Consider the following 15530-nt stretch of genomic DNA (forward strand, 5'->3'; position numbering starts at 1 on the left):
AAAAATCAATACACAGAACCCAAAACACCTCCTTCGTAAAAATATTCTAAGTAAACGCCACCCTCATGCACTCATTAGTCACCCACGCTTTGACATGCACTAACTTGCACACAAAATGATCCCGATGCACAGACCCAAAATAATATATGCACACCACTATTAAAGCATAACATAGTTCGCAAACAGATGCACATACCTGTGTCCGGTAGCACCATCACTGTGGCCGTTGACGTCAAACAATCCTTGCACCTTGAGGCTGTTTGACGAATGCTTGCGGTCAGAGGGTCCCCCACGTATCAAGAATAATATACTACCGTTAATAAATATTTCTTTCCCACAAATCAGTTGCTAATCGTGGGATATATTCCAATTTATTTGTAACCATAAATATCTATTATATTACATTTACGTATTCACCCTTATGCATAGACTACTACATAAAATGCATGCAAAATCTATTTCAATCTCAACCTTTAATATGCAATGATCTAATGGATATGATTAGATCTCGTCAACTCATTTATCTATGTGACCTCATGGGATCCGGAGTATATATATATATATATATATATATATATATATATATATATATATATATATATATATATATATATATATATATATATATAGCTTTTCTTGAGAGAGAATATATTATTAATTTCATGTCTATTACTTGCCTCATCATATTGCTATATTGATCCATATTTATTAATAAATTGGTATGTAGATTAAATTCTAATATTGTGTGCAAGATGATGTTTGACCTTCCTTGACTCAGTCACTCATATGATTACATGTCACTTTGTTATACTTTGATCTATTATGTTATACTCGAATCATGTCTTGTTAGTGCGTAGTAAGCATGTATATATGAATAAGTGTCTATACAAGAATTGCACTTGTATGTGAGCTTAATGCCTATAAATAACTATTATTATTGCAGAAGTATGCTTATACTCTTGTGGCCCTATTTGTGTTATATCTATGATCTTGATTGACTCGACTTGCTAATGTGTAAAACTATCTAGTTTCAAATCTATATCTATTTTACAAGATTGAGTGGTTTATACTTAGCATTCGTGCTAACGGGTTATTTTCGTATATTTTTGTATTTAACCCCTTTCAGGTTTGACGATAACTGTTGAGCGCGAATAGAAGAAGCTAGTGTAGTATACAGAGTTTTGGGTACTAGTTCCTAGATGTTTGTCAAACCCATAGACTTATCTTGATGTTAAATTATAGTAGCTTAATTACTTCGTAGTATGTTTTGTAGTGCTTGACGCTCAAGCGTGCGGGCCTATGATTCTGTTATGATCTTGGACTCAGATTTACTTTGGGTTATGTGGGCCCTTTTTGCGGATTAATATTTATGATTATGATATTTAGCCTTTCCGTGTAGTTGCTCCGGGGAGGGTGACTACGGAGTAACATCCCCTTTGGTTGATTACTTGGGTAATTTAGTATTTTACCCCTTTCTTATTCTGCATTCTTTACCCTTTAAAGGCAATAAAGGCTAGGCTCTAGTGTATAAAATTCGGGATGTTACAGTGTCGCATGGGTTCGTCAAGATCAAGCGCTACTCTCCTTGCTCATGTCTTCGTTGTTGGATGAAGTTATGCCCCTGGCAATCGGGCATCACACAAGCCATGTCGTATGGATTGCCATCACCTTCACTCTCGCTTCATCGTCTTGATCTCGCTCCCTGAATCTCCCTGGGTAACTCCAAACGCTTCAGCAGGGTGACGCCTCCGTCACCGATTACATCGGACGAGCATAGGTACTGGTGGAAGATCTTACCCTCGCTGGCCAGCATGTCCCTCTTGAAGAACAAAACATGTACGTGTTCCTGGGGTTGAAGCCTGAGTTCCGGAGTCTCGTCTCTTCTCTCAACGCCCCGGGGTAGCCGGTCACCCTTCATGAGCTCGCTGATCTCCTCGGTGCAAAGGAGTTCGTCGCCGGTAGTGGACCAGGTGCTTCGTCGGCGGCTTTTACCGTGCAGAAAGGCAGCCAGCAGCGAGGGAAAGGGGGCCAACCGCGTGGTGGAGGCGATCGGGGCTCCGGGCAGAACGGTGAGCAGTCACGAGGTGGTAGTGTCGATCGGAATCGCGGTAATGGAGGTCGTGGTCATGGTGGGAGACACGACAATCATCAAGCTAAGTGTCAGCTTTGTGGGATTCTAGGGCACACTGGGATAACTTGCTACAAGCGATATGATAAAGATCCTCGAGCCCATATGGTTTATTAGGGTTCTCCTTTCAGATCCCTCGCAAAGCTCTCATACTTGGTTACCAGACATGGGTGTAACAAATCATGTCACTCCGGATATAGTCGCTCTCTCTATTTCAAATGAGTAATGGTACTGACACACTGCGTGTCGGCGATGGTACGGGTCTACCTATTATTCATGTTGGTCATGCTTCTTTTCATATCCCCTCTAGGTCGTTTCATTTGTCTAATATTCTTCAAAATTTGCAAACTCTCATTGTTTCTTCACGGATGGGAGGATGTCATTTGGATGAATGTGATAATGTTTTCGAATAATCATAACTGAAAGAATTACAGAAGGTATATCAGAATACTACCACTAAAGACTCCTATCTATCAGGGTAGTAGATCAAGACTAAATCATCTACCACATATAAAAGACTATAGACAAATAATAATAATAACCAATATATTAACTATACTAACACACCCCCTCAAGCACAAGGTGGTAATAGCACAACATTGAGCTTGTCCCGTAGAAGAGTAAACCGCGGCCCTGGCAGAGGTTTGGTGAGAATATCCGCTATCTGATCTTTTGTCGAAATAAAGTTGACCAAAAAATCACCTGAAGCAACTTTGTCTCGCACAAAATGGTAATCAATCTCTACATGTTTCGTCCTGGCATGAAATATTGGATTCGCACAGAGATACGTGGCTCCCAAGTTATCACACCATAATGTAGAGGGTTGTCCAGAGTGCAACCCAAGCTCACGAAGTAGAGATACAATCCACGTGACTTCAGCCGCAACGTCTGCTAGGGCTTTGTACTCGGCTTCAGTTGAAGAACGGGCGACCGTGCGTTGTTTCCGTGAGAGCCAGGAAACAAGATTAGACCCTAGAAAAACAGAAAAGCCACTTGTACTCTTTCTGTCAACAGGACAGCCAGCCCAATCTGAGTCTGAATAGGCATGAATAGCTGTAGTCGAGGACGGTTCCAGTCGTAACCCGTATGCAGTAGTTCCCTTGATATACCGTAACACCCGTTTCACCATAGCCCAGTGATCCGTGGTAGGTGAATGCATGAACTGACACCAGATGCCAAGTAATATTTTGGATTTTTTACAGTTGAGGCACTTGCATCTTGAAAAATGATACTCACAGTGTTTCGCAAGCTTGATTCAAGAAAATTTACAAACTCTTTATTGGTTGAAAGTTGCTAGCTCAGACCAAAATAAAAATTTTAAAATGGTTCCACAATTGAAAGAGCTAGGGATTTACATGGAAGGTGAGTTGGTGCATGGTTATCTTGAGAGCAATGTACATCTATTTTATGTCATTATATTGCCGTTGTAACTTTGGAATATCTGTAATATATATGAATTTTAATTTCTTTGCGCAAAAAGATGATCTATGTTCTCTTGTAATGAGGCGTTGGTTGATGTTCTTATTAATTTGATCGTCTCATGTCAATTTTTATGCTTCGTTTAGTCATTGCATTGCATTCCCGACAAAGTTGAAGTTGAAGTTCTTATTTATTTGATCGTCTCATGTCAAAGTTTATGCTTTGTTTAGTCCGTAGATGTTCTCCATCCCTCTATTATTCAATTTTGATTCTTGCAATTAATTTATATTCAAAGACAGTTTTATTGGAGTTAGATTTCTTGTTCATGTTGTGTCATAATGATTGTTTTGAACTAGGATTCATCATGTTCATAAGTGACAATGGACATGAAGTCTGATTCAAATTTAAGTTAAAATCTTAGCGGACATCAAGTTTGTCCAAAAAAAAAAAATCATAAATGCTCCACTCGGTGATCATTGATATCAGTTCTCAACCTAAGCTCTTATTCTCCAATCGTTATGTTGTGCATCCGTGTGTACCATGCACGGTGCACACGGATGCAAAAATGACGTCGTTTTGACTAAAAACGCGTGTCCCACTTTAAAAAAAAAAAAAAATCAGTTTCGATTCCCCTCAACAGCATTATGTTGTTCATTCATTCTGGATTTTTAGTTCATTAATTCTGGATTTTTAGTTCATTGATTCTGGATATTTAGACAAAAATCGAAACTGATTTTTTTTCATTCATACTGGATATTTAGTTCATTCATTATGGATATTTAGTTCATTCATTATAGATTTTTAGTTCATTGATTCTGGATTTTTAGTTCATTGATTCTGGATATATAGTTCAAATTATGCACAACATAATGTTGTTGCCGGGAATCGAAACTGATTTTTTTTAAGTGGACACGCATTTTTAATCAAAACGATGTCGTTTTGCAGTCGGATGCACAGAATAATTTTCCCTTATTCTCTAGTCTGTTTCTTCTTCTGGGCAAATTATGCTGTGGAATTGTGTCCACCTTGCAAGGTGGACACGGTTCCAAAACGGTTCATAATTATGAATATATTGTTCAAAAATTATGAACATATAGTTCTATAATTATGAACATAGAGTTGTGAACATAATTATGAACATATTGTTCTGTAATTATGAATATAGAGATTCAATAATAATTGTATATATGAAGTTCAAAAATTATGAATATATATAGCTTTACAATTATGGACATATAGTTCAATAATTATGAACATAGGTTTTGTAATTGTGAATATATAGTTCAATAATTAAGAATATGAAATCAAAAATTATGAATATATAACTTTATAATTATGAACATATAATTCAGTAATTATGAACATAGAACCGTGTTCACCTTGCAAGGTGGAAGATAGACACGATTTCACAGCATAACAATTGCAGTCTCTGCTTCACTGAGTCACTCCAACTCCAAGGCTCAAAGTAAGTTTTTACTTTTTTGATTCAGCCATTGCTTAGTTTTAACGGATCACTGCAAAACCTAATCCTTGCATTTCTCGATCTCTTTGTTTGTGCATTTCGTAGATCAATTGTGATGATTTTTTTTTTAATTGTGTTTTCATTTTATCTCTTTTTCCTCTGTAAATTGGCAAAAATCATGCGTTATTTTACCCATCATGTTGTCTTTTTTATAATATTTTTGTGTGTATGACTTTAACTAATTAAAGGCAAATGATGATATTACATTCTAATGCTAGTATATAAAACAAAATATATAGTAGCTAAGTTATTATCAGTGTATAAGTTGAGTGTGCTAATTTCACACCTGCAATTGTCTATTGTTTTACAGAAAACAGTATGTCTCACTTTTTACTTGCATTGATACAAACATTTTTATGCTGTCTAAGGTTTTTGATTTTGAATTTTAAATTCATCTCTAATAAATTAATGTCCTAAATTAGCTCGTGGCTACCTCTAGCCTCCACCATTAATAGCCAATACAATTAGGAAGATTCAATGCAACCTCCAACATTTATTATTAGTCAGCCACCTCAAAAAAAAAAAAAAAAAAAAAAAAAAAAAAAAAAAAAACCATGTGTTCAACATTTACATAAATCTTTTTTTTTTCCTGCTAAACCATGTAACTTAGGTTATCATTTGATTCTTTCGATGCCTATTAAATCATTTGTATATTAGGTTGTATTTTGTATTTTTGTGCAACCTATGAAAGTTTTTTGTTGTTTTGATGTCCATTAAACAAGTGCAACTTAGACTATTATATGTGCAACGTAAAATGTTATTATATAGTAAGTGTAGCATATATATGAAAATTTATAGAGGGAATTTGAGAAAAATTTATGGAATGATCAATATGTCCTTTAATAATTTAGAAATTTAAAATAAATTGTTTTTTTTAAGACAAAATAAGTTGTTAATATTAACAAAATCTTTAAACAATGAATTGAAATCACTACTTTCAACATAATTAAAGAGAAAAATTTATAATAATTCCTGAATCGAGTTATATAACTAATGGATAAACTCATCATTTTTTTCAAGAAGAAATAATGTCACAATTGTTGGTTATAGTATTGTAACTTCACTTGTATGTAATTTGGTCAGAAGTTAGTAGCCACCTTGCATTTATAGGGTTCGAACCCATGACCGCATCGTTTAAATGACATAACATAGGGATGGAAATTCAACCCGCCCCGACGGAAAAACTGATCCCCATCAGGGACGGGGGTGAGAATGGAGAGAATTTCCACGGGTGATTTTTTCGAGGAAAAATTAATACCGGGATTCGTGATCAGGAAATTCGACTGCTGGGATACGGGGAAGGGAATGACGTCCTTCCCATAGGCGTTATTGTTATGCAATTTTTAGAAATATTACTTTTCCATTTATTTTGGAAAAGAAATGGAGTAAATATGGTAGGTCCTTTCCCACTTACCGTATTTATTATGTATGTGTCCAACCTAACCCAAGTTTCTTGGCGCACGAATTCCCATAGGAGAAAATCTCTTACTCACGCTTCCCGAGTTGCATGGGTAGAATAACAATTAAAACCTTATTTTTTTAAAGCAAATTGAAAAAACTCGTCGCTACCCAATGAAAATGGACTATGAAAATACAAGATCCACTGGACGATGTAGGTATTGTCTGGCTTGAACTCATGCTTCACACCAGTGCCCAAAGTTAATTTTTCAATCGTAGGGACATTAACTAACTCCACTCCTTGTACACATAACTTCAATAGAAATTTAGATGGTTTATATGTTAACATTTTTTTAGACGAAACTTTATTTTTATAAGTTTCACATTTTTCTAATGCCGACGAGATACATGGGCAAATTTGTTTTTCTTCCACGAATTTCACACCAAAAAAAAAATTATATATAAGGCCAAGTGGACTATTAATTTCAAAACTGACTCATGTTACGTGTTTTTTTATTCAACGCGGAATATTAATTGCACATCTTTACTCATCTTCAATGTCTTCGTTGATATCATTGCTGAAATGCGAGAAATTAAGAAATTCCAATAAAGCATATGCCTTAGGCGTTATTGGAATATTTGATTGAGAAATTTCAATAACGCTTAAGGCATAGGCGTTATTGGAATATTGCCTGACAAATTCATATAACGCCTATGTTATAGGCAATATTGGATTGCAAAGCTCCCTCCTATCTAAACACAGCTCCGTCCATTTTATAAAAGCACAACTACGTCCATTTTGCTCCAAACTTATCGATTTTCAGACTCCTTACCAATTTACACATTTCTCTTCCATCATCATGGATATGTTTGTAGAATTTTCAAAGGTCTCATGCATCAACCAACAACGTTATAATATGAAACATTATTTCACAAATACAATAAACGGAAGGAAATTATTGTATGCAATTATAGAGCATACATCACAAGATCAATATATATGTTTTACACCTCCTTCATGGGTAAAATATATGAAAATGCTAGGACTAAATGTGTCCGATCCAATTGCATTTTAGAATTTTCGAGATGTAGAGCGTTATACCTATGACATCCTACAACATGGTTTACGAACACTTCTCCTTCCATCACGTAAGTCATTTCATATTTAAAATTTATAATGTCTATTTATAACTAGTTTTTCCTTTGCTTTCTTGTAGCTTGCAATGATAAAAAAACATTTGTATGGTTCTTTATTACAATTAGATCGCGTGTGACCATGGTAAATTTATCAATTTTACTTCTATATTTCGTTCTTTTATATTTTAATCCAATTAGTTTTTGACATGCGCCCTAATTTTGTTTTTTTAGAAAATTCCAAAATGCATGTATCAACATCTAATGCAGCACTTCACAATGACTGCGATCTTGAAACATGGTTCGTCGTTCGCAATCGAAGTGTCAGTTGAAAACAAGCACTTTACTACAGGAATTTCTGAATTCATTAGTGCGAATTCATTAAGAACGGGAAACATGGTGCTATTTAGAAATACGGGTTTCTTCACTTTTGAAACATCTAAACTTTCGACGGCATGTTGAAGCGGTACCCTTATTTTCACCTAAATGCGTACCACATTCCTTCTCGACCATATCAATCAGGTAACTATACACTTTAATGCATCGCCAAAATTTATGTTACATATTACAACAACCATTAATTACTTGTTTTTTAAACATTAGACCGAATAGTGTAAAGGCAAAATTTGCTCTGCCCCCAGCATATTCAATTGATATAAAACGATGTCGTTCTTTGTATACTGATTTCTCCTAACATGGAGCGGTAAGAAATAATATACATTCATAATATTCTAATTCAACTTCTATCATCTAACATTACTCATTCCTTTTTTTTCTTAATTACGTCTATATAGAAAGTTAGATTGTCTGCATTCCTCAGAGATTCTGACGAGTTCGTTGATGCTACGCTGAAAATTGTATTTGAATCTCGAAAGCTAGAGCTGTACTTTGACAGAACTTTAACTTTGTTCACAGAACAATGGGAGGAAATAACAACGCATTTTAATATTAATACAACGGAGGATGATGTGGTTTTATTCAGTTGGAGGATAATGTTATAATAATCATGGTTATTGGTCAATGATATGTTGAAAAAATTTATCCTTGGTCAGTTAAATATTTCATTCATGACAGTGTGTATGGTGAACTTAACTCTTTAAATATAATGATAATAAAAATAAAGTTAACAACTTTTGTATTTTATCTTATTGTAATTATGTTTCATTTTTACTAATCATTATTAATTATGTACTTATTCAGTCAAACATCACTAATCATTATATCGTTATTCGGTTACTAATCATTACATCGTTATTCGATTACTAATCATTACTTAATTATTACTACAAAATCCATGTTGGTTTCCTTGTACAATTGTATATACGTTCGTATTCTAATTTTTTTTTTTCAACTTTAACGAATGTCGCCTTCCTCGAAGGCGTTATTATAATATGTCACCTTCCTAAAAAACGTTATTCCTTTATCTGTATCCCATAAAAGGAATTTCCCATTTTTGAATCCTATAAACATGATTTTCTCCGACGAGTTAATGATTCGAATTTCCTCATTCCTGTCGAGAATGGGGATGAGGATGGCATTTCCCACCTCGACCCTGACCTCAATCCCTGTACCCATATTCGATTTCCCGTATTATATATATATAGGATCAAATGAGGACTCATTCTTAGGTGAGGACATGAGAATTAATCTTGTGCATTTGTTTTGTTATTTCGATGTCCCAGATTTGATTTCCTAAGATGACATGGATTGATTTCTTAGGTCTAGATCAATCCCGTTCGCACACACTTAATCGCGTTCACGCACACTTAATCTAGATCAATCTAGACCATTGAATTTAGTAGATTGATGCACAAAATTTAATCTCACAATGTCACATAGACCAATCTAGATCAATCGCATTTGCACACACTTAATTTATACCATTAAAATTAATTACATTGATGCACAATATTTGTTATCGCGTTCTCACCTAAACAAGCAAGTGTTCTCGTATGATCCTATTACACACACACACACACACACACACACACACACACACACACACACACACACACACACACACACACACACACACACACACACACACACACACACACACATATATATATATTAATAAAAAATTTTAAAAACAAAACATTTAGGTGCTCATTAAGCAGTAGCGAATCCACATTTCTCCCCAGCCCCCATCTTCGCCATCAGCCATCTCTCATCCCTCAAGACCCTCACCGGCTCGCTGTCACCATCCCGGACTCCGCCTCTTCCGGCTGCGGCTCTGCGAGACTGCGACTCTGCCTCTCTGCCGGAGTGCCAGCTGCCGTCGCTGTCTCTCTGCTCGTCCTCGTCTGCCGGCTGTTGCTCTAGCTCCAGGTAAAAAATATTTACTTGTCGCTGTTGTGAATTAGTGTAGGGGCCAAATGCTAGTATAAAGACCTTAGGGTCAATAAGTCAGTCTTGGGTTAGAAGCTGAAGTGCTGAACAAAGAATCAAAGATTGCATATTTGTAGACATGTTCTTCCCAGAACAATTGCATTTACTAGAATTTGTATACTAGGCCCCACCTTGAACTAAATTCTTATTTGTAAGATTGAATTTTGTTTAGGTAATTTACAGGTAAAGAATATTTAGTAATTTATATTTTGAAGTATTTAGTAATTAGTTTTGATTAGTATTTATATTTTTGAAGTATTTAGTAATTAGTCATTAGTTGTTGAATTTTGATAAACAGATTTGTTTTTAGAATGTTATTAATCTATGTATTTTGGACTTTTTTCTGTTCTTAGACTGTTTTATTTTCCAATTATTGATTCCCACTGCCCCAATAAGGCTGTCCAGCTTAATGTCTATTTTTTATTTCAAAATTTAAACATACGAATATGCAAACTACATGGGGCAAGACTTCTTCAATTATAAGTGAAATATCAGACTTCTTGCTATCATTCAAAGGAATCTCCCATTGATTCTACAGTAAAATGCTTTCTTCCTTTCTTGCAGATTCTTTGATTTTTCAAAACTAGTAGCAAAGAGATCTTTATTGTTCTTCAGTAAACATAGACTCGGCTAAGCCTGTTCTGATATCTTGACTTGCAGTGAGAAGAGATTTTATGGTATCTTCATTGCTTCCTCTGCTTTTAGTTAAGCAGTGAAAATTTTGCTACTGAACTTTTTGATATGTAGAATTCAATGGAAATTGTGAACTATTTGTAGGAAGAACTGAAGAAGTATTTACCTTTCACCGTTAGGGCTAGAATTCAATTCAAACTTTTTTTAGTAATTGTTATGTGCTGATATTTCTGTCTAGTTAAAATCTACACTTATTATAATTATTTAGGATTTCCATGTGCTGAAACTTCAGTTGATCTCTTTAGATTACATTAAAGAGCTGGGAAACCGGTAGATGGCAGTGTGTGATTAAGATATTTCTCTTCAATTTTTTATTTTTTTCTCAGGTGGTGAGATGGGTTTTTTTCATTGGCATAATTTAAAAAACGGGGCGGGGATTCCCCGTCCCTGAAAATTCCCCGCCGGGGAACGGGGCGGGGTCGGGGAATGGGGAGCCATTTCGGGGACGGGGACCCCATTCCCCGCCCCCGCCCCACCCTGTTGCCATCCCTAATAACAGAAGTTGTGCTTTGAATTATTCAGAAAGAAACAGAGTGAAGGAACAACTCTTAACTTGAGGTTCCAGCCATGGCGGAAATCTCCGAAGCGCCGAGTGCAGAAGATAATAACCAGAAATCTGACCAGTCGTTTGTCAACGATTTCGACCCGAACACCATGCGGAAGACCAAACCCGGAAGGAAGCGGCTGTTTCTTACCCTCACCATCTTTATCTCTTTCCTCATTGGTAACTCACCAGCTATTACTTACTATGCATCTGCACGTTTGTTTAATTAATGCACGAGAAACTCAAATTCGTAACTGCCACGACTTCAAGTTTTATCTTCCTTCTTACTTTTTGAAAATTGATTATAGGTTTGCCATTTCTGCTGAAATCAATCGAGATCCATAGAGCGCCATTGCCATTTAAGGACATCGATTCGCTAGCTTTATCCATCGGAAGGAGTCCCTTGCTATTCCCCTGTAAATTCCAAGTTGTATTTGTGAATTTAGATCATAGCACTACTTCCACTGCCAGTGAGCTAAGTTTTCTGATAACTAGTCAAATGCAAAAACTCACATCAGCCAAATCTCCAGTTTGCGGTACTTGTTTAAGCAATTTTACAGTTGCAGTAACACTTGAAAGCTCAAGTTCCAATTGCATTTACAGTGAAAGCCAGGATAATGTTTGGAAATGTGGAGCATTAAGTGGACTTGATTTTGAGAAGAGTTTGGATAACACGGATGACTTTTTTGAGTCTCTGTTGGATAGTAGGAGCAGTAGGGTTTATACAGTAGTGGTGGTGGACAGGGATGAAGAGGTGAGAAGTGTGGTTGGGAAATATCGTCATGCTTGGATTGTAGGTAAGCTCTCTGAGCTGGAAGCTGTGGAGAAAGTGGTGGAAATTTTTGTGCAAGTGTTTGTGAATGGTGGGAAAGAAGAAGGATCAATTCATGGGGAATTTATGCCAGTTGGTGCAGATGGTAGGGTTGTGCTTTCATTCAATCTCTTGAATGCTGATCCCCGTGATTGGATTTATGATTGGTATTTAATTTGTCCTTTCCTTTTTGTAAATTCAGAGTGATTTTTTATCTTTTTTTATGCCACCATTTATACTGGAACATATATCAGGGATTTTCAAGAGTTAGATGATATGTTGTTGGCTCCTATTGTCCAAGCTTTGAGACCAATAGCTGACATTAGTGTGGAGAGTCAGGTGGCCTTTGTAGAGATTCATTGAGATTTCAATCTTTCTTACTGTCCCATGTAGTGTTTATAAAAAGATATAAGTGTCATTTTTGCCATGCAGGTTCTCTACCATACTCCAAAGTCCTCATTTTCTGGATGGGATGAAAAGCAGGGAAGCTATATTTTCAGTATTAAGGATCTTCCCTTCTTCGTAAGTCATTTTACTTTTGTTGTTACTGAGGATGTTGTCGAGTTCCTTATTTATATACTAATGAGCTTTATAGGTGAATTCAAATGAGTGGCATTTGGATACTTCAACAGCAGCTGGCGGCCGGTCAAAAGTCCTGCACTTTGTGGTGTATGTGCCATCAGAAGAAGAGTGTCCTCTTCAGTTGCTCCTTCCAAATGGAAAGCTTTCCACAACAAATGGGTTTATATCTCCTGTGAGTATAGGATTCATCCCCAATATGCCCTTCTATCTTGCATCTCTCTTTCACAACCTCGTAACATGAATATGACTCTTTTCAGATGTGGGGAGGAGTTGTTGTTTGGAATCATCCCTCCTGTTCAAATAACTCAGAGATGCAACCTCTCAGACATAAGATTTCTTCTGAGGTCAGCATTTAGATTCAATATTGTATAAGATTGGTATTTTTTTCATTATCGAATATGTTTCCTGGTTATTAAGTAGCTCTAACATGGGTTCTTGAATTGATTAATGCACATTCTGAAACAGGAATTGAAGAAGGTTTTTGAAGTTTTCTTAGGGCAGCTGCGACAACTCTTTGGTTTGAATTCTAATAGCCTCTATGTTGGTGCAACTGCCACGTCTAGACTATTAACCAGTGGAAAAGGCTTTACACAATGGTTAGACTATGTTTGAAAGCAATGAATAATACAATGAAAATTTTATTCCTCTCTATATTCTCCCTTCTGTTTATTTACATATGAATGTTGCAAGCTATTTGCTAATGATAATTCAAAAACTCGTGTGTTTTTTAAAGGGAATTGGATTTCATATCACGACAACACACATGCTTCAATCTTCTTCAATGTGGTACCACTCTTGGATCACTTAGTCGGTTGGTACGTTATTAGTTGCCCCATCCTTTGTCCTTTATTTATATGTCTAGATCCTGAAAAATTTCTCATTCAGGTTCAATCACTTCCTAGGATGATAATTATGGATGAGATAGGGAAGCAGGTTAGTGATTCAATTATATTTTGTCTCCTTTATATTCCTGCTGGCAATGTTGACAAAATCGCTAGGCGCCTGGGGACCGCCTAGAGCGCCTAGGCGGGCGCCTAGAACGCCTAGGCGGGTGCCTAGGAGGCTGACCGCCTAGCGCCTAGCGCCTAGGCGCGATTTTTGCAACACTGCCTGCTGGTGAGCCATCATATTTGAACCCTTTTTTTTTTGTTAGACCACAAGGTGTCTTGAGTAGACCCTAACTATAGGAGGCATCATTTAGCTCGTACCATATTCACTAATTCCCGTTCGCATCGGGCCGGCCCAATTAATGGTCAAAGTGCTGTCCATATTGGTTTTTCCATACGAAAGGAGGTTTGAACTCCTGAACTGTCTTAAGGGATGAGAGTGCACAACTACTCACGCCAACCAAGCTGGTTAAAAGAAGCTTTCTTTTATGAGAAAGGGGATACTATTTTAGATATTGCAGAACTTATTGACATGTATGCTTTTATTATTTATATATATAGTATTAATTATGTGCAGGTGAAGTTCTCTCTTGACGCTGCAAAGTCATCTCTTAGCAATGCATCAATTGGCAATTATGATGCTTCAGCCGGTATGTTTATTTTGCCTTTAAGTTTTCAGTAATCTCCTCTCTGGCACTTTGATTTGCAAATTTCTTAGTTTACTCTGTTTGCGATCAATCAGTGTTGTCAAGACAAGCAAGATCCTTGGCAGAAGATGCCTTTTATCATCCATCTATGATGTCAGTGAGCTACTACTCATTCGAGCACTGCTTTGCTGTCTATTCGGTAAGTTGCTGACTTATTCTCCCAAACACCCAAAATCTAGACCACTTGTCTTACTCTCTCCTTCTCCTATTCTATTCCTGCAGCCCTTCTTTCTCCCTGTTGCTTTGCACGTGATTCTTGCTGTTCTAAGAGAATGGAAAAGATGCAAACGAGAAAACAAAAAGTACCTGGCATGGAAAGCCAAAGTTAACTAGCATATCAAAAATCATCAGCTAATTCTGCTGATGTATGTTATGTGCTCACGTCACGGGCAAGACAGCATAAAAGAACAGGTAATTGGAAAAGGAAAAGAAGAAAACGCTGAGTTTGCTTAGACCCAAAACTTCCATAAACCCCTTTTTAGATTAAAGTTTTGAATCATTAATTCATTATAGACTTATAGTTGCGTGTCAAAGGAACAGTTAGTCCCTTGATACACTCAAGTTCTTTGGTTCTGTTTAGTAGGTTTAGATTAGGAAGCATGGTTTTGAGATAGGCACAGATATAGACATATAGTCATGAATTTGGAAGAATTTTTGGCATTTCTTTTTGTGTACAAGAGAAGAGCAATCATTATACTGTAAGGCGGACCGTTGACATAAAGTTCAATTTTAGTATGATGAAAGTTTATATTTAGTTTTATTTTAAAAAAAAAAAAAAAAAGTTCATTTTTAGTATATTGAATATTCATTTTTAATATACTGAATATTACTTTTTGGTATACTATTTTTTTTTCTTTTGAAGGTTTTGGTATGAACTTTTAGTATAAGTAGTATAGACCATGACCGGATCACCTGGCAAATCTGGGACAGAACGCGGAGTGGGGAACCACTTGGTTGGAGCACCCGCCGTTAAGCCTGAACCCGCTTCTAGCAGCCGATGCCTTTGGGGCAAGTGTGGTTAGAGTTTGGTAGTTAGTTCTTTTTCTTTCTCCCCATCTCAACGGGTCTTACTCCATCAAAAAAAAAAAAATAGACCATGATCGGATACAGTATGATGACATATGTTTATTTTTTGAAAACATCCATGAAGACCGAAATGTCCTTTGAATTGACCGGAGTTTAATGAGTCCGGATATTAACTCTAACTATAGTAACACCCAATTGTAAACTAATTTATTGTCAAATAACTTGGTACAGTAAGTTAAGAATTTTTATAGACAAAAAATTCCCCTTCACCCAAAAAATGAGTCTCATCAT

At 36.3% G+C, this 15530-nt stretch overlaps 1 protein-coding gene across 1 annotated transcript; it reads left to right on the forward strand.

Annotated features, from left to right (window-relative positions):
• Positions 1–11133: 11133 nt before the first annotated feature.
• On the forward strand, positions 11134–14969 carry LOC109158659 (GPI transamidase component PIG-S-like). Its single transcript, XM_019306551.1, has 12 exons — positions 11134–11406; positions 11535–12204; positions 12292–12376; positions 12470–12559; positions 12633–12791; positions 12877–12963; positions 13085–13215; positions 13353–13434; positions 13505–13552; positions 14084–14156; positions 14249–14352; positions 14436–14969. Exons 1-12 carry the CDS (start codon positions 11250–11252, stop codon positions 14544–14546), a joined length of 1797 nt encoding a protein of 598 aa, XP_019162096.1. The 5' UTR covers positions 11134–11249; the 3' UTR covers positions 14547–14969.
• The last annotated feature ends 561 nt before the right edge of the window (positions 14970–15530 follow it).

Source organism: Ipomoea nil, unplaced genomic scaffold (genome assembly GCF_001879475.1).
Source record: "Ipomoea nil cultivar Tokyo-kokei standard unplaced genomic scaffold, Asagao_1.1 scaffold2826, whole genome shotgun sequence".
Lineage (NCBI taxonomy): Eukaryota > Viridiplantae > Streptophyta > Magnoliopsida > Solanales > Convolvulaceae > Ipomoea > Ipomoea nil.